A 23157-nucleotide genomic window follows, 5' to 3' on the forward strand; every position below is an offset into this window, starting at 1 on the left:
AGAAAGTAAATTTCTGATAATAGACATACATTGAATAAATTTAAGATTGAATTTGCATGATCTGGACAATCTGGAACAATCCCATGTCTTTCTTTTCAGAGGTTGGGTTTCCCTGAAAAATTGGTGCTAATGGACATATCAGAAGCAATTAATAAGTTTAAAACACTGGGGCTTAGTCTGTGCCCCAGAATTGGTTTAGTACAGTAAAAACAAATTTTATATCTTAGGAATTTATCTTGTCACATACAGAAGACATTTATCTAAATGACTTAATGAATACTTTAGAAAGTAAAACAATGCCCCAATAGATAAAACACTAAAGAAATTAGGAAAAAAATGAGCAGGATATAGTTTTTAATAAAAGTGTGTATATCAAGATATTTAATTTCTGTTTGGGAAGGGAAATGTTTTTTTTCTGATTATAAACCTAATATATATGTCTTAGTCTGTTTAGGCTGCTATAACAAAAATACCATAGACCAGGTGGTTCAAAGAACAAATATGTATTTCTCACAGTTCTAGAGGCTAGGAAATCCAAGATCAAGCCACTGGCATGTTCTATATGTCTGGTAAGGGCCTCCTTCCTGGTTCAGAGACAGCTGTTTTCTCACTGTGTCCTCACATAGCAGAAGAGGAAATACTGGGAGCTCTCCAGTATTTTTTTTTTTTTTTTGAGCAAGAGAGAATGAGGAGAGAGAGAGAGAATTTTAAGCAGGCTCAATCCCACAACCCTGGGATCATGACCTGAGCTGAAATCAAGAGTCAGACAGTCAACCAACTGAGCCACCCAGATGCCTCACTCTGGGATCTCTGTTATAAGGTCACTAATCCTCTGAGGGCTCCACCTTTCTGACCTAATAATTACATCCCAAAGACCTCACTTCCAAATACTATCACATTGGGGATTGGGTTTCAACATACGGATTTTGGAGGAGGGGGACACAAACATTCACTTTATAGCAACACGTTAATACAGAATGCTTAGAATATTTTGAGAAACACAACGACATAAGCCTCTCCCAAATCTAACCACCTAGAATTAACAAAAGTTAGTAGTTAACAATAGTTAATTCTTGGAGTGTATTCTTCCAGTCTTTTTTCTTTTTTTAAATTTTTTTTTCAACGTTTTTTATTTATTTTTGGGACAGAGAGAGACAGAGCATGAACGGGGGAGGGGCAGAGAGAGAGGGAGACACAGAATCGGAAACAGGCTCCAGGCTCTGAGCCATCAGCCCAGAGCCTGATGCAGGGCTCGAACTCACGGACCGCGAGATCATGACCTGGCTGAAGTCGGACGCTCAACCGACTGCGCCACCCAGGCGCCCCCAGTCTTTTTTCTTACACACATACAAATATGTGTTTATGTGTCTTTTCAAATAAAAGTTGGGGGATGGTTTAAACAGATGATGGGGATTGAGTGCACTTGTGATGAGCACCAGGTGATGTATGGAAGTGTTGAATCACCATATTATATCACCTGAAACTACTATTATGCTGTATGTTAACTAACTGGAATTTAAATACGAATTTTTAAAAAATGTAAGGGTTTATGTTGTACATATTGTTCTCACCTGTTTTTTATATTAACATGTCTTGAACGTTTTCTCAGGTTAGTAAATACTCTTCTACAGCATGATTTTTAATTGCTGCACAGTATTCCATCATGTGGATGTATTTATTTAACCAATCCCCATTGTTTCAATATTCTTGTTACTAAAAACAGAAGTGTAGTAGTGTGGGTGACGAAAGGAAGGGTGAACTCATGTCCTCCTCCTGTTTTCCCAGGTTTTGGAGCCCTCTCTTGCATCAGAACTCTGTCCTCCCAATCCTCTGAGTGTCATCTCAGGATCCTGGGCACACTCATGGCACGATGGCCAACCCTCAGGAGCACCTGAGCTGCTCCTCTTCCCCACACTTACCCTTGAGTGAAAACAGAACCTTCAATGGACTACAAGATGAGCTCACACCTATGGGGAGCCACCCTTCACCCAAGCTACTTAAGGACCCGCAGGAAAAGGGGGGAGTACACGCAGAGCTAACTGAGAACATGAACAGCCCCATCACCACAACAGTGTTGACGAGTGTGAGCGAAGATTCCAGGGACCAGTTTGAGAACAGCGTTCTTCAGCTAAGGGAACAAGATGAATCGGAAATGGCTGTGTCTCAGGGGAACAGCAACACCACGGACAGAGAGAGCACAAGTGGAACGGAAGACATCAAGATTCAGTTCAGCAGGTCGGGTAGCGGCAGTGGTGGGTTTCTGGAAGGACTATTTGGATGCTTGAGGCCTGTATGGAATATCATTGGCAAGGCATATTCCACTGATTACAAATTGCAGCAGCAAGGTAAGTTAGAGTGTGGATTTGGGAAACATTTCCTGTATAAACATACCACCACCATTCACTGGACAACCTTTGATTTAAAAAACTGGTGCCAATCAAAAAGAATGAAATCTTGCCATTTGCAACTATGTAGATGGAATTACAGGGTATTATGCTAAGCAAAATTAGTCAGTCAGAGAAAGACAAATATCATACGACTTCACTCATATGAGGACTTTAAGATACAAAACAGATGAACATAAGGGAAGGGAAGCAAAAATAATATAAAAACAGAGAGGAAGACAAAACATAAGAGACTCTTAAATATAGAGAACAAACAGAGGGTTACTGGAGGGGTTGTGGGAAGGGGGATGGGCCAAATGGGTAAGGGACATTAAGGAATCTACTCCTGAAATCATTGTTTCACTATTTGCTAGCTAACTTTGATATAAATTAAAAAAATAAATTAAAAAGAAAACTAGTATCAGATGAATACCCCATACCAATCTCCTATAAACCTCTGACTGGAACAGATTCACATTTGGTTGGTCTTTTTTTCGAAGCCCATCTTTTGCAGCTGTCCAGTCAAGTGGTGTCAAGTAAGGTACATAAAGACAATCCACAGCGTTATGAGGAAGAAGATGTTAGAGCTCCTGTTCCTCCTATCATCATTTTAAATTTCTATTTTCATGCGTGTTTTCATATATATTTGGTATTTGAATAAAGCTGTACAGATACATAATTTATAAATAAATCACATAGTGAATGCATGTTTAAAAATTTTTTCTTGAGGGGTTACCTGGGTGGTTCAGTCGGATAAGCGTCCCACTCGTGATCTCAACTCAGGTCTTGATCTCAGGGTCGTGAGTTCTAGCACCATGTTGGGTTCCACGCTGGGCGTGAAGCCTATGGAAAATTTTTTATTAAAAATTTATTCAGTCAAAAAGTCTGATGGCCACTGGGTTGATTCTAAGCCAGACAGAAGCCACATGGTTCTGTGCCTGAAAATTGCTGCCCTATCGTAGGTTGTAGTAAAAAGGAATCATTTTCTTTTTTTTTCATTATTTTTTTTAAATGTTTATTTTTGATAGAACACAAGGTGGGGAGGAGAAGAGACAGACGGAGACACAGAATCTGAAGCAGGTTCCAGGCTCTGAGCTGTCAACACAGAGCCTGACGCAGGGCTCGAACCCACAGAACAGACTATGAGATCATGACTTGAGCTGAAGTCAGTCGCCCAACTGACTGAGCCACCTCCCCAAAAGGAATCATTTTCTTACAGCCAGGTCACAGAAAGCTCACATTGTGAGGAAAGAACAAGTATCTAACCAATCTTGAGAAGCATTATTATGTCTAGATCTCACAGCTTTTGGAAAAGTAAATTAACTCTCTCATTGTGTAATTTACATATTCATAGATACCGATTCAAGCATTATGCATCTGAAGAGAACACATGGCCCTAGTGTTCTTTATAACTCCATTTATATTCCTTAAAAGAATTTTTTTCTTCCTGGTATCAAAAGTAATATATGTAGAAAGATTGGTAACTTAACAGGTAAGTTTCCCCCAAAAAGTAAAACTATTTATCTGTGATCCCTAGTTTCCACTATTAATGTTTTTGGTATATATATTAGTCTTATTGTGTGTGTGTTTGTGTGCTTTAATAGATACAGAGTCAAACCAGTTACACTTTTTCACTTCACATTGTGAACATTTCCCATATCATGAAACATACTTCCTCAGCATTTTTAATGCTTGCATTATATTAAATTGCGTGAATGTGCTAAGATTTATTTAAGCAATCCTCAATTGCTTGGCAGTTTGCTGTTTTTAGTGATCATAAGCTACACTGCAATGAACATCCGTTTATTATTTAATTTTCACACATATCTTTGATTATGTCTGTGATTATTTTTAACATGTCTTTGGTTTCCTTAGGATAAATTCTTAGAAGAGGGAGAGGTTGGGTTAAGAGGGTTTGTGGCTTTTTAAGGCTTTTGATAGGTATCTTGGTAGCCTCATGTAAATGATTTGGTTAACAGTTCTCTCATCAAGACATTTTGGAAAGGACCGGAAATATAGATCAGAAATGAGACTGTTTTATTTATTTTATAACTGCATGTTGGACTCTGTGACTCTCTTAAAAACATGTTCATCTCTTTCAGTCGAGACTGTTGCTGGCTTTTCCACAACAGCCAGTTGACATCAGTCACCACTTTTCTCACTTTTTTCTTTTCTCATTTTCTCATATTTCTGAAATACCTTCTCTTAACCAATACCAGCCTCTCCTTCTATATCCCTTTCCCGTAAGTGTATCGGGATTTGTTGGCAAATCTATCGATCCCAGGTGTGCTTTCCGGGATTTGTCAATCACAATATCCATTCCTGCTCCATGCAGTAATTCTTTGTCAGTCCCCAGGATGTGTCTGTCTGCCTCTCTCTCTCTGTCTTTCATACATCCTCCCATCCCATTCATCCTGCACATTCCACCTTTCTTTCCCCCGCTATGGTCTTAAGCCTTCAAGGAAGTTAAAAAGCTGTCCCTTGTCACACAAACTTTAGGGGTTTCTATGTTAAACAGTATTATTATTTTAAAACTTGGTAATAAAGATAAACACAAAGAAGAAAATAAAAATCACTTGTCATCCCACAACCCAGAGATAACTCAATTTATTACTTCTTTAAAAGTTCCTTCTTCTCTACTTAGACATAAAACCTACTAATATCTGCTTATGTGATGAACTGCATTTGGTTTTTAGGGTCTTAACTTGTCCAGTCTAATAATTATTTTGGTGGTAATTTGGAGGTCTCAGGACCCAAATGTAGGTTCAGGCTCATAAAGAGGAGCAACGGATACATCTTATGTGTCTGTCAACAGGAGCTTTACAAACTTTTGAATTATCCTGTAAACTTGTATTTAATTGTCTTCCAATTGATTATGTGACTTTCAGAAAGGCTTATTTCAAGAGTGAATAAGAAACCGGCCTGGTCAGCTTAAGCTTACAAGGCAGCTTATAGCTGCCTAACTCCTCAGCAGATGACAGGATACCCCACTGCAGGCTGGTGTTACTGGGGGCCATGAAAGAGATTCACCAGCCAGAAACTAGGTGTAGTTTTTTTCCTTGTCAGCTCTGGGATCAGGGAGCTAATCTTTAATCCTGGATTACAGTCAACCAGAGGATAGCCCACAGAACAGATGTGTCTCTGCATTTGGTATACTTACAAGGAAATTTCACTTGATTTTTCAAAAATTTTAATGACATCTTCATCTCCCATTTAGTATTTGGTAGTGAAGTCCAAGTAAGGTAGCGTGTGTAATTGAAATCTTTTACTGCCAAATAGTTCCCAGTCTTATAGCAAGTATTGTCATAGTCAAGTCTGAATACAAACTAAGGAGAACTTATGCCTTAAAGAGGCGGGGGGGGGGGGCATGTGGTTACGGATCACAGTGGATATTGGAATTAAAATAGTAGTCATAGTGATGAATCATAAGATAAAAGCTGGGGAAGAGTACCAATGAACAGATATAAAAGCAGTAGAAAGTCTGGGACTAATCCTGAACTGAACACAGCCAGGTCGGTTGCTCATCAACTGTCGGGAGCCTCCAATTTTGCACATCCTCATTATTAGCATTCTTTTTTCGATCATTTTCCTATTCATTGGCTCCCAGCTAGATATTGACAGGGACATTGGGATGGGACAAGAGGACTAAACCACATCAATCACTTTTACTTCTGATACTTATGTCCAGTAAAAAGACTGATGGGAAGGTGGTTGAAGTATATGAAGGTTCCTGAATTTCCAGTGTGGTCCCCTCTATTTTTCCATGGATAATGGAGAATTGACTAAACATAGCTGAATAACACAGGCATGAGCTACTGTTAGCAGAGGAAAATTTTATCCTTTAGTATTGAATCATCAACCTTTTTGGTATTTGAGTGTCAAATGTATTTATCATTTGTATTTTAATTTATTTCTCATTTTATAAAAATAATAAATAATAGGAATTATTTCTTTAAAAATATACTAGGGGTGCCTGGGTGACTCAGTCGATGAAGCGTCCACCTTCAGCTCAGGTCATGATTTTGCAGTTTGTGGGTTCAAGCCCTGCATCAGGCTCTGTGTTGACAGCTCGGAGCCTGGCGCCTGCCTCAGATTCTTTTTCTCCCTCTCTCTCTGCCCCTCCCCAACTCATGCTCTGTCTCTCTCTCTCTCAAGAATAAAAACATTAAAAAAATTTTTTTAATAAAAAAATAAGAATATAATAAATCATAGGGGTGCCTAGCTGGTTCAGTCGGTAGAGCATGCAACTCTTCATCTAGGGGTCATGAGTTTGAGCCCCACGCTGGGCATAGAGATTGCTTAAAAATATATATACACTAAAAATATAATAAATTATAATGTAAACAGTATAAAATGATATGAAAAGAAAGAATTATTTAACAAACTGGTTTGGAATCATTAAATAACAATATGAAAGAAATGAACTTGCCTTGGTCCTCACTCCATACATCAAAATAAACTCCAGATGGATGTAAAGGTTAAACTTAAAATAAAATCAACTATAGATCACTCTTAGAAGATTGATTGGGCAGTAGAAGAAATTTCAAAGGAAATGACACGCATCTATGGAAATATTTCATTCAAAAAATGGTAAAATACAAAGAAAAAGTCTTTTTAAAAATATTCTTTTCATATGTATCGAAGAAATAGAAAACTCCTTCCAGTTTAGAGAACTATAAGACCCCAACAGATAAATGCACAACAGATAAAAATGACCATTCATGCACAGCAGATGTGAGTGTTAAACAGATGTGGAGAAAATATTCTATATGAACTGGCAATCAAAGTAGTGCGAACTTATAAAACACTACTTTACACCTAAATAAATTAGAACCAAAAAGACTATTGACAATATTCATTGCTAGCAAAGTTAAAGTAAAAGGGACACACTCATACGTTAATACTGTCAGCAAAAACTAGCGAAATCCTGGGGTGCCTGGGTGGCTCAGTCGGTTGAGCGACCGACTTCAGCTCAGGTCACGATCTCACGGTTCGTGAGTTCGAGCCCCGCGTCGGGCTCTGGACTGATGGCTCAGAGCCTGGACCCTGCTTCCGATTCTGTGTCTCCCTCTCTCTCTGCCCCTCCCCCGTTCATGCTCTGTCTCTCTCTGTCTCAAAAATAAATAAACATTAAAAAACAAAAAACAAACAAACAAAAAAAAAAACTAGCGAAATCCTGTTGAATGGCAGTTTTGAATGGTACACGAAGAGCCAGGAAACTATACTCTTTAACCTAAGGACTGATTTTGAGGAAATAATATAAAGAAAGAAAAAAGTATCCAATTTAAATCAGCAAACAAAAAGATGGAAAAAGAAAAGGTAAAAGGGTACAGTAAGCAACTATTAAAGCCTATAATAAAACGTGTAAATACATGGGAAATAATACATCAAAAAAGTAGAAAAGGTTATATGTCACATACAACTTTTACATAGCTATATCTATACAAGCAAAGACCAGAAGGTTAGATGAAAACTGAATACAGAATGGGATTGCAGATAAAATACTTTCTTTTGTTGTTTTTTCTAATATTTTCTAGTGTTTCTAGCATTTAACAGTAAATAAAAATTGAGTAAATAGGGGGAAAAACACCCAAAGATATCTAATTTTAGTAGTTATTATATTAAAAATTAGGATAACTTGGGCATTTATGAAGTTTCTCAGAAAAATATTGCCCCGTATGTTCTTGTCCCAGAATCCAGTAAGAGTACTTTACTGAGCCCCTGAATGGCCAAAATGACACTGTGTTTAGTTCTTCACTGGACCCCTAACCACTAAACCCCTCTGACAGTATGCCATCGATATCCGGGTCCTGTGTGTGCTGCACAGCTAAGCCCTTGGGGATAGAAGTGAGGCTGTGTGAGACACTTAACTCCTGTCAGTCACTCGAAGCCAGCAAGATACTCGAAGCAGTCAAGGCTTTAAGTTACTCTTTCCCTTCACATCTTACTTGGTATCATTTGTTTGTGTGGTGACTTCATAATTGTGAGCTATCTCTGTTTTAGAGAAATTTGTTTTTAGATAACATCCATCTAACTTCAATAGAGCAGAAACCTTTAATCTGCTCATAGCAGAAAAATGGGTTAAATACCTATGCTATCAACCACCCTCCCTTTTATTTGTTGAGCTCTATGTAATCATATATGGAAGGTCATGTTTTGACCGCTGTAATGAGAAGCCACATCTTATTAAGAATTTACAGAATTTCTTTTCTCTTAAGGTTGAGAAAGTTAGAGAAGAAGGAAATATATTTCCCTTCTAGGTACTGATGACTTCTTTCTGCTGCTTCATCACCATAGTAGATGTGAGTTGATTTGCTTTCAAGACCAGAATATCTTCAAAGCTGACTCAACACTACCTCGTTCAGTGTTCTGCCAACAGTGACCTTTTAGTGATTGGTGATCTAATGAAAATCTCCCATAACCTTTGACATTGTCATCATCCTCTCCTCACTCCATGGGACTTTGGGTACTTTGATGTTTATTTCTTAGCAGTGTAGTGACAATGCACTGATAAAAAGTGGGGCAAGGAGAAGCATCAATGGATCATATTCTTCTTTTTAAGTTCCATGAGATTAAAGCACATATTGATTGAATTTTTGAAGTGCCTTATTTAAAATAGCATTTTATTCACTATAAAAGTATTACAGGCTCGTGGTAAAAAAAAAAAAAAAACTAATACAGAAAAGGATAAAGAACATAATATGAATCATCAATAATGTTGCCACTTAGAAATGACCCCTGTTACTTTTTTGGTACAAAAAAATCAAAATCTAAGAAAGAGAGAAGCTTGAAAATAGTGCATCTATATGAGTAAATCTATCATGGCTAATGACCCTCTTAGTTACTTAATGAGAGGCAATGTGGTACAGTGGAAAAAGCACTGTCCCTGGAATCAGCCAATTTTTGAGTTCTGGGCCAAGTTCTGCCACTTACCAGCTCTATGACCTTGGGTAAGTTCTTAATCTCCTTGTCTCTGTTTTCTCATCTACAAATAACCATAATAAGGCCAGATTTATAAGATTGTTGAAAGAATAGGCACATGAGATGTAAAGCTCTATACTACACTAGTACTCAATAAAAGGTAAATATTAATATAAATATTATGCATAATTAGGTCCTTGGGAGAGTATCATTGAAAATTCATTCAACAAGGATTAATTGAACATCTGCACTCGAAATTCAAAGAGGAATAAAACAACACTTACCACGGGTGATGGAGTAGGGATAGTGGTATAGAGACAAATAAGTGGATCGAACATGGAAGCTTGAAGTGAGGTGGGGCCATGGGAATATCAAAATATGTTTCGTTTGGAGGAGAGTCTATTGGAGATCTCTGATCTGCATGATTCCATTGGTTAAAAACTGATACAAACTAATATGTGAGAACATCTGATCTGTAGTACCAAGACCTGTAGAAAGGTTATATCTTTTGGTGAGTTACCAGGTAGGAGTCAAAGTGTAGAGATCACTTTGGGTGATGCTGAAGTTGGTACCTCCAGAGCGGCCTTGTAGAATGGTCCCTGAGCAAATTCTGAGATCCCTCTAAGTTTGTTTCTCGCTTGTGTGCCTAGATACTTGGGAAGTGCCATTTGAGGAGATCTCAGAGCTGCAGTGGCTGGGTAGTGGAGCCCAAGGAGCTGTCTTCTTGGGCAAGTTCCGAGCGGAGGAGGTGGCCATCAAGAAAGTGAGAGAACAGAATGAGACGGATATCAAGCATTTGAGGAAGTTGAAGCACCCTAACATCATCGCTTTCAAGTAGGTCAAGGCTTTTTTAAAAAAAGAAATAGAGAGATTTTCTTTGCCCCAGTATCTGCATGTGAGTTCCTGCTTGGAAAGACATATTAAGAATACTCTATAGACTTAATACTGTGCTAGGTGTTTGGGGAGGATACCAAAGAACGATTCAATGAAAGTCATGGGTTTAAGGATCTTACAATCTAGCAGCTCTTTTTGCCAGAGTACACTCTTCTCAGAAAGGATGTACATGGGACGGAGAGAGAGAAGGTGGATTTTTGCGAAGCAGTCAGATCTGATGAATCAACCCCATTTATTAGTGGGATGACAGAAGTCACTTCAAGATAACCTGTACATCTTAAAATTCACTTAAGAAAACAAAGTTAATGTCTGAAGTGATCACAGAACAATTAGTCCCTGTGCAACAGACGGCATTTTTTATTAGTTTCTATTAGCCTCCCTTATTAAATATTAACTTGTAATAACAGGCACCTTCGGAGTATTTCTCCTTGCCTCAAGTTTTGCTAGATCCCTTTTCAAGCATAGTAAGTTGTATGGTATGCTCATTCCAGAAAGTAGTCATTTCCAAGAGTGTATGAATATATCTTTCTAGTTCAGACTGTTATTTTCATAATATTAGCAGGAACCACTAGTAAAAAGGGGAGGCACAAAGGTAAATTTGCTGAATCCCCCAAATTTAGCAGTACTGAGCTCTAAATATGTGTAATCTCTTCTGCCAGTACCTTTCTCTTGAGTTCCCTGTCTTCCCAGCGTCCAAATTCTGCCCTAGCCTTCAACAAATGAATGGTGAGTGACTTTACAGGAGGGAAGATGAAGAATAGGAAAGCTAGCCTTTAGGTAGAAGGAAAGTTTAGAAACTAGAGCTTCTTGGCATATTTTATATATACCAAGTATGTGTGTGTATAAAATATATATGTATGTATACATATGTATACATACATATATATATGTATTTCAATCCTGGAAAATAGTATGACTGATGAGGCTACAGCTAAAAGTGGAATAATACACAAATTCCCCTTCCCTAAACTAGGAGGAACTTCTCCCAGCCCCCAAGAGGGATCCTTTCTTGATAAAACTTTCATTATAAAGGTAAACAGGTCATGTGATGATATTTCAATGGAATCACACCCCTCAACTAAGGAATAGAAATCTTGGGTACCAGTTTTGTAGAATGCGTTTAAGTGAGTATTGATGTTGAGTTTTGATTCCCAAACAAGACCCCTTTATGGAAAGGGAAAGAGGTGTGAAAAGAAGAGAAGCATTCAGCTGGGATACTAACTGAAGTGCTTGGATTTATTTCCTTGTAGAAGGCACATCAATACAGTGGACATGGGAGAGAGCTTCAGTTGTTGTAATGATTCCATCTTTTGTTGTCCTATTAGGGCAGGAGGATATGAGATGAAAATGAAATACTATACAGACGAATTATAATCTTTCCAAAGATGATAAATTTCAAAAGACAATTGAAGGATTATTTGTAGACAGACTGTCAGAGACTCCCTTCTTTCCTTCATTTTCCTTCCCTGAGAAAATCATCACTTCTAGTTATGCTACATTCTAAGTGAAAGGAAGGGCCTTTCATTTAACTTCCATTTAACTAAACTTTTAAGCTTAGATTACTAGGATACTGAGTTTGAGACGCAGAATATTCTATAGATTAGCATGGCTTTTTGGCCTCCTGAAGTGAGCTGGGCTGTAGGTCCCAGGTATGAAGGCTTTCTAGCAAGATGTCCTGAGTAACTAAAGGTAGAAATGTGTCCTAAGAGTATTGGGTGTGAGAAGCTTTATTTTTCCTTCCTTTCTTTTGCTTTTTCCTTTTTCCTCACAACCTTTTCCCCACCTCACTCCTCTGACCCTCCTACCTACATTTGCAATTTTCAGCATTTTGGGCAAGTATTGCCATGCCGGTACCCCATTATATAGGCCAAAGATGCTTGAATAGTCTTTACCTCTACAAGGAAAACAATAGTGAGACTGTGTCCCTGGCCCATGACACCACACTCTTGAGGCATTGTGCAGTGTTATGTTCGCAGCCATCTGTGCCATGTGTTGCTTGGCCAATGAATCATTCAGGACCGTCTGGAAGATATGAAGCCATGATTAGATTTCAGTATGTCTCTCTGGATACTGATTGCTGTGCCTACAGCTTCCTTTGAAGTTAAGAACTGTATACAGAAGGGGAAGTGAAAGAGAAGACTTATGTATTTTTCCCCCCGTTTTTTGAAAGCAATCTTTGAAAAAACCCAACCTGACTGTTCTTAATGGCATCGGGTGCCAAAGGGAAGAAAAGGTAGCAATTAGAAGTGATTATAGAGTTGCTATTTATAGCTACTAAGAAGCCTTGTCATAGTACAGGGTTGATGGAATGATTGCTTCTCATTCATTAGTCAAGAAACATGAAAAGTACATAACATATCACTGTTACCCTTTCTGTCTGTTTGTGTGACAGGTTGAAACATACTTGAATAGGCTGCCGAGTGGCTTCAGACAAATATTTATTTTGATATCCTTGAGCACGTTACATTGTTTTTCTGTGATGAAAATTAAATTGCCTTCTTATGGTTGTGGTATATTTGTACTCCACTGAGGTCTCCTAAAAAGTAACAGGAACTTGAAAAAAATTTTCATTAGAAATGAGGGTGGGAATTCTGGGTAGCTTAGAAAATGATGAGAGAGTAATAGAAACAGCTTTGTGGCATTTGACAGGCATATGAAGTCAGGGGAAATGAAGAGTAATTACTCTTCTTCATGACCTGCCTTTGTTGTAAGACTTTCACATGATCACAAGCCATGGCCTCTAAATCTTCTCATCATCATATCATTGCATACGATAATTTTTCTTCTCTTTTCTCATCTTCAGAACAAAAGTGTGACGTAGGGCTGATATGACTATTACCACTTTTCTAAGGGAGCATTAATATAGGAATCCCCAATATGCTTATGTATACAGAAGTTAAAAAGCAAAAAAGGGAGGCAGTGTAACATGGTGAGTGGAAAGAGCATGGGCTTTGAAGTTAGACTGGATTTGAATCCCAGCCCTGTCACAGGTCTATGATCTAGGGCAAGTCACTTTCCCTCTCTGAGCCTTACCTGTAAAAATGGAAGAGGTCATATTTATTGTGCAATGGTTTGGGGCAGATTAAATAAGACAAATAAACATGGAAATATTCTGGACAAATAAAAGATGTTCTTCCATGTTAATTCCTTTCTTCCTACCCCTTGCATCTGCACGTGTCTCTGCGAAGGATTTTATCAGCAGAGAAAGTTAAGTTGAAGCTAAGAAATATTTGCAAAAATGGGGCACCTGGGTGGCTCAGTCAGTTAAACTTCCAGTTCTTGGTTTGGGCTCAGGTCATGATCTCATGGTTTGTGAGATTAAGCCCCGCATCAGGCTCTGTGCTGACAGTGCAGAGCCTGCTTGGGATTCTCTATCTCCCTCTCTCTCTGCCCCTACCCCACTGTGCTGTCTCTGTCTCTCTCAAAATAAATAAATAAACTTAAAAACATATATTTGCAGAAAGAAAGAAAGAAAGAAAGAAAGAAAGAAAGAAAGAAAGAAAGAAAGAAAGAAAGAAAGAAAAAGAAAAAAATATTTGCAAAGTTAGGTGCTTGGGTGGCTCCATCAGTTAAGCATCTGACTCTCGATTTCAGCTCAGGTCATGATCTTACAGTTGTTAGATCAAGCCCAGGTTGGGCTCCATGCTGGGCGTCGAGCCTACTTGAGATTCTCTTTCTCCATCTGCCTCTCCCCTACCCCACTTGCTCACTCACTCTCTCTCTCTCTCTCTCTCTCTCTCTCAAAAAATAAAAAATTTGCAAAGGACTTGCTGTGAACTTCTAGGCCTCATGGTAGAAAGAAAAGAATCCAAGACCTTCCCTTCAAGGAGCTTATAGTCTGTATGGGGAGAGGAAAATTGCATATAAAAAACTAATGGCTCCTGTGTAGCATAGGAATTTATAGAAGAGAAAGATCTTCTTGGACTGGATTAATCAGAAAAGGCTTTGTGGAAGATGTAGGAATTGATGGAAGCACAGACCACATAGATATGTGATACATTGTATAGTATTGTTTTTATTCTAGGGGCACCTGGGTGGCTCAGTCAGTTAAAGGTCCAACTCTTGACTTTGGCTCAGATTATGATCTCATGGTTTGTGGGATCTAGCCCCACATCGGGCTCTACGCAGACAGCACAGAGTCTGTTTGGGATTCTCTCTCTCCCTCTCTCACTGTGTATCCCCTCTTGCTCTCGCGCTCTCTCTCTCTCTCTCTCTCTCTCTCTCTCTCTCTCAAATATAAATAAATAAACATTAAAAAAATATTTTTAAATATTTTTAAAACAGAGATGTTTTTCAAAGACTATATAATACAGAAAATTAACTCTTTTTGGGGTCCTCAGTCTAGTTATCTTAAATTTGGCAAATTCAAAATTCAATTATTAATAGTAAAAATAGCAATGTCTTATTTGAATTCTCCCTATACACTATATATAAAACCCTCTATTTAATTTTAACAGGAAGATATTTAAATTATTCTTAAAGATCTAAAACAACATAATCCTTGGCCTACATATGTCTCAGGAAAGGTGCTCTTTGTTCCAGAATGGAATGGACCCACAGAAAAGCACCAGATACAGCACAAAACAGAGATAATCTGGAGTGAATCAAATTAATGAAAATTGTCTATGTGCATAACAGGGAAGCCTGTAGACCAGAGGGGTTTTAATGGTAATTGATGAATCAGGAAAGATTATGCCTTTTAAAAATAATATGGGTAAAGAACTGGGTCTTAATTAGTACATTTATTAAATATTCTTAAAATATAAATATGGATATATGTATGTTTGTATGTATGTGTGTATTTATAAACGTGCTTGTGTTTTCTTGAAAGGGGTGTTTGTACTCAGGCCCCATGTTACTGCATCATCATGGAATACTGTGCCCACGGACAACTCTATGAGGTTTTGCGAGCTGGCAGGAAGATCACACCCCGATTGCTAGTGGACTGGTCTACAGGAATTGCAAGTGGAATGAATTATTTGCACCTCCATAAAATTATTCACCGTGATCTCAAATCACCTAAGTGAGTTTTTCAGCCATTTTGTTGTATTGCTTTAAAATAAGGAATTTTATCGAACATAGTTGAAGTTTTCAGACATCATACTTTCAGTTCAGTTTAAATCAGCATGGAGGGTACCCTATTTGCATATTTTCTGGATTATTGTTGACCAGTTGACCTACCTAAATGGCAGATAGCTCTAGGCACCTGACACTAGTTTTCTCCTTTGGGTTGCATTTTGATTGTGCAACTGTGAAACAAGATTCTTTATTAACTGAAGTATTCACTTTCCATTATCTCAGATAATTAATGCCAAATGTTCCCATCTAATGGCTTGCTTTGTCGTTTTCCTAGTGTTTTCCCCAAAGACCCAAGTTTTAGAAACCAAGTTTCAAAGATGTATACAACGGGATAAAAATGGATAAATAAGAGACTGAGGCAAAGAGAAAATAAGAGCACTAGAACTAAAGCTAAAGATTTGGCTTTGACCTTCGTAGAATCTAAACAAAGAAGGAAATACATAGCTTCAAGGTTCATGGTATCCATAAGATAATATAAACTGGCTATTTAAGAGAAACAGGTTGTTTCTAGTAATTTCTGTTCTTTGGCCATCACTAACCACTTTAAGAGGAGTGTTAATTCAGTTCCTGCAAACTGCATGAAAGGAAGAAAGGAACTGATAAAATGATAGATTTCATTGTAGCTCCTATATTTAAACATTATTTTTATTATTTCTCATCACATTTTTGGTTTAGAGAAGCAGAGAGGAATTAATCTCTTTTCAAAATTAGCACTTTCATAGTCTACAGTATTTTTTTCAATATCTATAATCACATCTGCTTTGATCTTAGCAAAAATTGTGTGGGGCAGCTGCAACAAGTATAACTATTCTTATTTTATATTAGAAAAGCCTGAAGTCATGGAGCTAGGACTTGAACCCAGAACTTTTAGACCAAAAAGTCTAAATTCTACCTCATCATGTGAAAGTGAAGGATTCAGTGAATCCTCTTGATGGAAGACACCAATCAATCCTCGATTATAAACTTCAAAGCAGCTCTAATTTGTCACCATGATTCTCATTAGTGCTTATCATAGTCACTAGCTCCCTGAACAACCTTCTCCTGCTTTACTTGCAAATGAACTCTATTTCATTGCATATGTTCACATTCTTACACAACCTGTTGCTTTTGTCATCCACTACATGCACACAAGGGACACAAAATATTGCCCAAGGCCTCTTTGAATGGTCTCCTTAACCACCTTGTTCTCCTGGAGAATTCACTTTAGAGGAAGAGGTCGGGAAACTTTAGAATATATAAAGTCACATGCTACTTTCTTTTAACTTGTCTCATTTAGAGATTAGAGTAATAAGTCACCCAATGAGCCTTTCCCTCCCTTATCAGTATTCCCCTGAACTTCCAGCAGCCTTGGCCTCTTTGCGTTCCAGGCTAACTTTGAGAAGACAAAGATCAGTCTGGCTTGTAGTAAAGAGAGATTCCATGACCTGCATTAAATCTTAGGCTGTGTGACCCCAGCTTTGTCTCAGAGAAGACCTGACAAAAGTTCCAACCTCATGTGCTCTTTAGTCTGTCCCCATGTCCATTCCCTCTTCTCATGCCAAGAAATCCCATAGTGAGCAGCACAAAAGAGACAGAAGAGGAAGCTTCTAGTATTTTTCTTTCTAGGGGCTTATCGCCTTTTCTGACTTCCATGGTATATGATTCCATCAGTTCTGCAGTTATGCCAGATACCCCATAATATTTAAATCCTTATGCATTTTCACCAAGACTAACACCATTAAATCAAAGTGTGCAAATTATGTAAATATTACATACCAGGTGCAAAATCAGGGGTAGGATGTGGATGAAGGTATTCTAAAGCAGTTGTAAATCTGGTAAATAGAAAGCCATGTGACACTGATGGAGAGGGGGGCAAATGTGACGTCCCTGGTTCAGACAAGGGAGGAGATAGAGAAGTTTCCTGTTTTCTAGCCACCTCAATTCTGATACTCTGAATATCAAGCCTTCTTATTATTAAAAATAGGTCTCTATATCATTAAGCCTCTGAAACCCTAACTCATGAATATTCTAAAGTTCTAAACAGGTTATTTCAAGTGAATTCAGTCTGGTGTGTAAGGATATTACTATTTTGGATTCAACTGGTACCAGATTGTATTCATCTTTAAGGCTAAAAGAGCAATTTTCCCCAGGTAACATTTCAGATAAATACTGCGAAAAGGAGAACACGACTTGTGTGGAATCTGCTTAAGCCTAAATGTGTCCCAGCTTTTCCTTATTAGCTTTTAGTGTCATGGTTCCATGCATGATTTTAGTTGGCCGTTATTTAAACAATGTTTTAAAAGAAGTGTTTTTCTTAGTGATTTGTCTGAGACTGGCAAGGATGGAAACTGATATTTATAGAGGAGGGGTGTTTTATATATCTAATCTCATTTAATTCAAATGAAAATTCCATGAAGGCCATTATTATAGGCCCATAGTTCTGTATCCAAAACTCTTAGAGTCAGAGGATATCAGATAGCATTACCTCACACCCCCAGCAAAGTCTAGGACAACACTCTCTAATGAGCCACAGATAAATAAAATGAGTTTGCTTGATATAGATGAGAAAATATTTATATACTATTTTCAGAGTTTTCTGCATGTTTGAATTCTGGAGAACATACTGTGACCCAAACTGTCCCCATCTTACAAATGAGAAAACCGGCTTCGGAGAATTAGGTAGCAGAGGTCACACAGCCAGTAAGTGGTGGAGGCAGGCTCAAACCAGGTAGAAAAAGCCCACTATGCTGTGCTGCCTCACATGTTTGAGTGATGCTGATGCCCCAGTAATATTGGAACTCACAAGCTGAATTCTACAAGTAGGAGGCAGCAAACTAAGTTGCCAATTACAGTCATGGTGTTTATTAGTACTAATGATCTGGATGTTCTCTCTATTTCTTTTTAAAGTGTTTTGGTGACTCACACAGATGCAGTAAAAATTTCAGATTTTGGTACATCTAAGGAACTCAGTGACAAAAGTACCAAGATGTCCTTTGCCGGCACAGTCGCGTGGATGGCACCAGAGGTGATACGCAATGAACCTGTCTCTGAAAAAGTTGATATATGGTGAGTGGTGCCATCTGTCCCAGCTAGAAAGCCTCTCCCACTTCACCCTATTAGACCTTTCCTCCTTCAACTCTTCTGCTTTCCCAAAATATTCTTTAGTGTCCCTCACTCCTGGCTGATTTCAGTCTCCTCTTATCTGAGGTACTAACCAGTGTAATGATGAATGTGTTAAGAAGGATTGAGAGGTAATAGGGTGAATATGTATTTAGTAAATCATCAGTTTTGGAGACTTTCACAGAATGTGCTGAACTCTCTGGAAAATTGAAAATTTACTTCAAATAAGCATTTAGTATCAAAGTCTTTCTGAAATATATTATATAATTCTCAACTTCTTAAATAAAATACATTAAACAAAGTTTACTTAGTCTTGGTGACTCAGACCATCACTGTGTATATCAGTGATGTACTTTGCTGTAATACAGTTTATGTGCTTTAGAGCTATCTGAAGTATATAATAGGACTATTTGCCCTTTTAAGAAACAGTCCCTATGAGCTATACTATTTTTTTTTTTGGCCTTTTAAAAATCTTTATCAGTTTTTCCTTTGAGATTATGAATCTTTACTATTAATAGTGTATTTCCCCGTAGTTACTTTTCTTCCATTCTTAAAATTGGCTACTAATAACTTTTAGCCTTAAAAACAAAATAATAGCATATATTAAAATTACATGTAACACCAGAATAAGATAAAGTAGAAATGTGGGATCATTTGTAATTTGGGTAATTATTACCAATGCATACTCCTTAGGGATTATACCAATTACGTTCCCAACAGAAATGTATAAGTATTTTCTCAGTCTCACCGCCAAAATGTGTTAAATTTTTGGATTTTTGCCAACCATCTAGGTAACAAATGGTATCTTGGGTGTGGCTTTAATGCACATTCCTCTCATAAGTTAGGTTGTTCATTTTTTCATATGTTCACAAACCATTTGTAATTCCTTATTTGTGAACTATTCTGATCCCTTGCTAAACTTTCTGATCTTTATTCTTATCAATTTATAGGGGTATTTTGTATACTAAGGAGATTAGCCTTTTGTGCATAGGAATTACAGACACTTTTCACCTTTGCTATTTTGTTTATGGTGGAGTTCTTTCTCCATGCTAGATTTTTTTGACAATGCTCTCCCCTTATGGCTTCTGGATTTCATAACTGGAAAGCCTTCACCGCTGTAAGATTAGTAAAAAGAAAAAAATTTTTCATGTGTTCTTTCAGGATGTTTATGGCTTCATTTTTTATTTTCACATTTGAATTTTTGATTCTTTGGGAATTTATCTTGATGTAAGATGAACTATAGATTTAATTTTTCCCCCAGTTGTCCCAATGGCATATATTGTATAGTCTGTTTTCCCTCACTGGTTTGGGATGTCGCTTCTATCACATACTCCATCCCATATGTATTTGGCCTATTTATGGATCTTTATTACATTCATGGAGTCCGGCTGTCTATTCACGTGCCAGAGTTAATTATGAAAACCTTATAATATGTCTTAATATCTAGCAGTGTTGGTTACCCCTTACTGAGTTTGTTTTTCAGAGTTTTTCTGTTTCTGTTCTTCTTATGGCCGTATTAGAATTTTGAAACTGGGTATACTTTTGATTAAAAATGAATAGAGAACAAAAATACAAACCAGTCTTTCTGCTGTGTCTTTGGTACCTGTTCCTGGTACTACTGTAGGTCTTTTGGAGTGGTGCTTTGGGAGCTGCTGACGGGAGAGATCCCTTACAAAGATGTGGACTCTTCAGCCATCATTTGGGGTGTTGGAAGCAATAGCCTACACCTTCCAGTTCCTTCCACTTGCCCTGATGGATTCAAAATCCTTATGAAACAGACATGGTAAGAAATATATTTCTCCCAATATTCTCTTTTACCTTCTTCCTCAAAACCACATTTAAAACTTCTCTAAAACTTCAGGGAGGTCTCTAATATGGATTTGGAGCAAATCAACTGGTTAAAGACTGGTGGACTTGGAGTTATTTATAAATAACGAATTTGTTATATCCTGCTACAATAGGCCTTAATAAATGATAGCTATGGTAACTATTATTACTTTACTTGTCCTAAGGGACTATTATTATCAAACAGGTCACTGATCCTACAGATTTCCATTTTATTATTATAGGTTTCTCATAATTACATTTTCCTTTTGCTCCTCAGTGCATGAACACTGCCTGAGAAATAGCCAGGTGTGGAGCCAAAAATGTTTTTTATAAAGCAGAATAAAATCTTTATCCTCCTGGACCCAACTGCCGCAGTGCACAAGCTGTCTTTTTTTAACTTGTAGGCAGAGTAAACCTCGCAACCGGCCTTCTTTCCGGCAGACGCTCATGCATTTAGACATCGCTTCTGCTGATGTTCTTGCCACCCCACAAGAAACCTACTTCAAGTCTCAGGTGAGTCTGGAAACTCTCTTCCAGTGTACTGAACACACAGACAGGGAGGTCTCGATGAGAAAGAGTAACTCAGAACCATTCCGATTCTTCTAACAATGATACAGCCCTAGTCATTGTGAAGCAGAATTATGATCCCTCACACAGAGGAAATTTTGGAGCTTTTTAAACACTTAAGATATATCATTATCTCATTTGAAAGGAACATGTATTGAAATGTCATCCTCATAGTGGTGAAACTGTTGAAGAGTAAAGAGGAATATATTTGAATTAGAATTACTGCTGACCAGGGGCGCCTGGGTGGCTCAGTCGGTTGAGCGTCCGACTTCGGCTCAGGTCATGATCTCGCGGTCCGTGAGTTCAAGCCCCGCATTGGGCTCTGTGCTGACAGCTCAGAGCCTGGAGCCTGCTTTGGATTCTGTGTCTCCCTCTCTCTCTGCCCCTTCCCCACTCATGCGCGTGCGCGCTCTCTCTCTCTCTCTCTCTCTCTCTCTCTCTGTCAAAAATAAACATTAAAAAAAAATTAGAAAAAAAATTACTGCTGACCTTCATGAAAAGATTGCTTCCCTTGAAGGGGAAAAGCTAAAGTACAGAGGAGGGAAGTGAAATACCAGAGAGAGAGAGCCCATGATAGAATCAGGCCCAGAGAGAACCTTTCCTCTACCTTTATGTGTCACCCACGAGCAGATAAAATGTAATTTTTTTAATGTTTATTTATTTTTGAGACAGAGGAAGACAGAGCGCAAGTGGGGGAGGGGCAGAGAGAGAGGAAGACACAGAATCTGAAACAGGCTCCAGGCTCCGAGCTGTCAGCACAGAGCCCGATGCGGGGCTCAAACCCACGAACTGTGAGATCATGACCTGAGCCAGTCAGACGCTCAACTGACTGAGCCACCCAGGTGCCCCAGATAAAATGTAATTTAATGTATCTGTTAGCCTTTACTGTCTTACAGACCATTCCAGACTTATGGCTTAAAACAATAAGCTTTAGTTTAGCTTATGGTTCTGTGGGTCGGCAGTTTGGGTGGGCGGTTCTCCTGCCGGCTTCCACTGGGCTCACTCACATATCTGTAGTCCATTGCTGGGTCCCCTGGGAGGCTGGCAGGTTCTCGGCAGCTTCATTCACAAGTGTGGTGATTGGCTGGCTGTCACCAAGAGCACCTCGGTTCTCTTCCACGTGGCCTCTTGTCCCTCGGAAGCCTAGCTTGGGCTTGTTCACAAGCTGTTATCAGGGTCACAAATTCGGTAAGACAGCAAGACCCAGGGCACAAGGGATTTTCAAGCCTAGGTGTGCACCATGCGTGCTAATGTCTCTTTGGTCAAAGCAAGTCACAGGCCAACCCCAGGATGAGAAGCAGACTTCACCTCTTGGCGAGCGAATCTGCCCCGGCACTCTGTGAGGGCATGGGTGCAGAGGGGAAACAATTTGTGACTGTTGAAAAAAAATGCTGTAACGTCATAAGGATTTCATCTCTGCGCTCACTTGCAGTATCACTTAAAAGAGTCATTCTCGGAGAAGACGTTTTATTAACAATTGGTATCTCAGTCTACCCCTCATCTCCACCCATCTCCAGTGGGTGATGAGGGTACCTACCAGGAAAGTATGTGTTGAAAAGAGTACTGCACTGGGAGGGGCATCATCCCTACGAGTTCAACAAGCCCTCCAGTATGCTTTACGACCTGGCCCGACTCAAGGCTTGGAGTACCTGCTTCTCACGTGTCTGATAAATGCAGACACTCTGCCCATTAGACATTAGGGGATACCTTAATAAAAATACAAGGTGGGGGGTTTTTTGTTTGTTTTTTTTGTTTGTTTGTTTTTTTGTTTTATCTCAGACCGCCTAAGGACTGATAAATCAGAGACTTTTATCTTGTTGCCCCAAGTTCCAACACACACTCTATGGTCCACAAACGTAGCTCTCCTCACAACTGTGTCTTTAAATAGTCAGGATTGCCCCCACAGATCTTTAGTGTTTCTGAGGAATTATTATGTAAGCAAAGTGTTTGATTTCAGAGAAAACGCAAGGATGTAGGGGGGTTGACTTTATCATATCATTTCCTATGTCCTTTGATGTGCATTCCAATAAACTCCCTTAAAACTTTCAAAAACTATGACCTCTCTATTCAAATACACATAAATAAGGGCCACTGGAAAAGAAATCTGCCCAATCTCTTTTTGTGTTAGTATTCATAAAAAGACTTAGGCCCTTTCGTGAAATGAAAGAGAGTAATAGTAAGTACTTTCTAAGGAGTCTTTTAGACTTTAGGATATGATTTCAATCACAGCTTTGCTTCCCTTACCATAAAAGTATATATACCAAAATTTGGAAAAGCAGTTTTTGGTGACAGTACTAACTCACAAGCCATTGAGACTGCATAACTGTATATACTTGGAAAACTTCAAATTCTAGACAGATTTTACCTGAATGCTCCCAGAACGTCA

General features: G+C 38.5%; 1 protein-coding gene across 12 annotated transcripts in view; it reads left to right on the top strand.

Moving 5' to 3' along the window:
* The window catches only part of MAP3K13 (mitogen-activated protein kinase kinase kinase 13), a 170682-nt gene that overhangs the window by 121598 nt on the left and 25927 nt on the right, over positions 1-23157 (top strand). For all 12 annotated transcript variants that reach the window (XM_086674910.1, XM_086674913.1, XM_086674908.1 and 9 more), the window contains 6 exons: positions 1786-2345; positions 9956-10139; positions 15031-15222; positions 18165-18323; positions 20002-20160; positions 20609-20717. In XM_086674910.1, the coding sequence (XP_086531036.1) occupies positions 1871-2345; positions 9956-10139; positions 15031-15222; positions 18165-18323; positions 20002-20160; positions 20609-20717 (1278 nt within the window). In that variant the 5' untranslated portion in view covers positions 1786-1870. The remainder of the gene's footprint in view (positions 1-1785; positions 2346-9955; positions 10140-15030; positions 15223-18164; positions 18324-20001; positions 20161-20608; positions 20718-23157) is intronic.

Source organism: Puma concolor, chromosome C2, assembly GCF_028749965.1.
Source record: "Puma concolor isolate L17-30 chromosome C2, mPumCon1.1.hap2, whole genome shotgun sequence".
Lineage (NCBI taxonomy): Eukaryota > Metazoa > Chordata > Mammalia > Carnivora > Felidae > Puma > Puma concolor.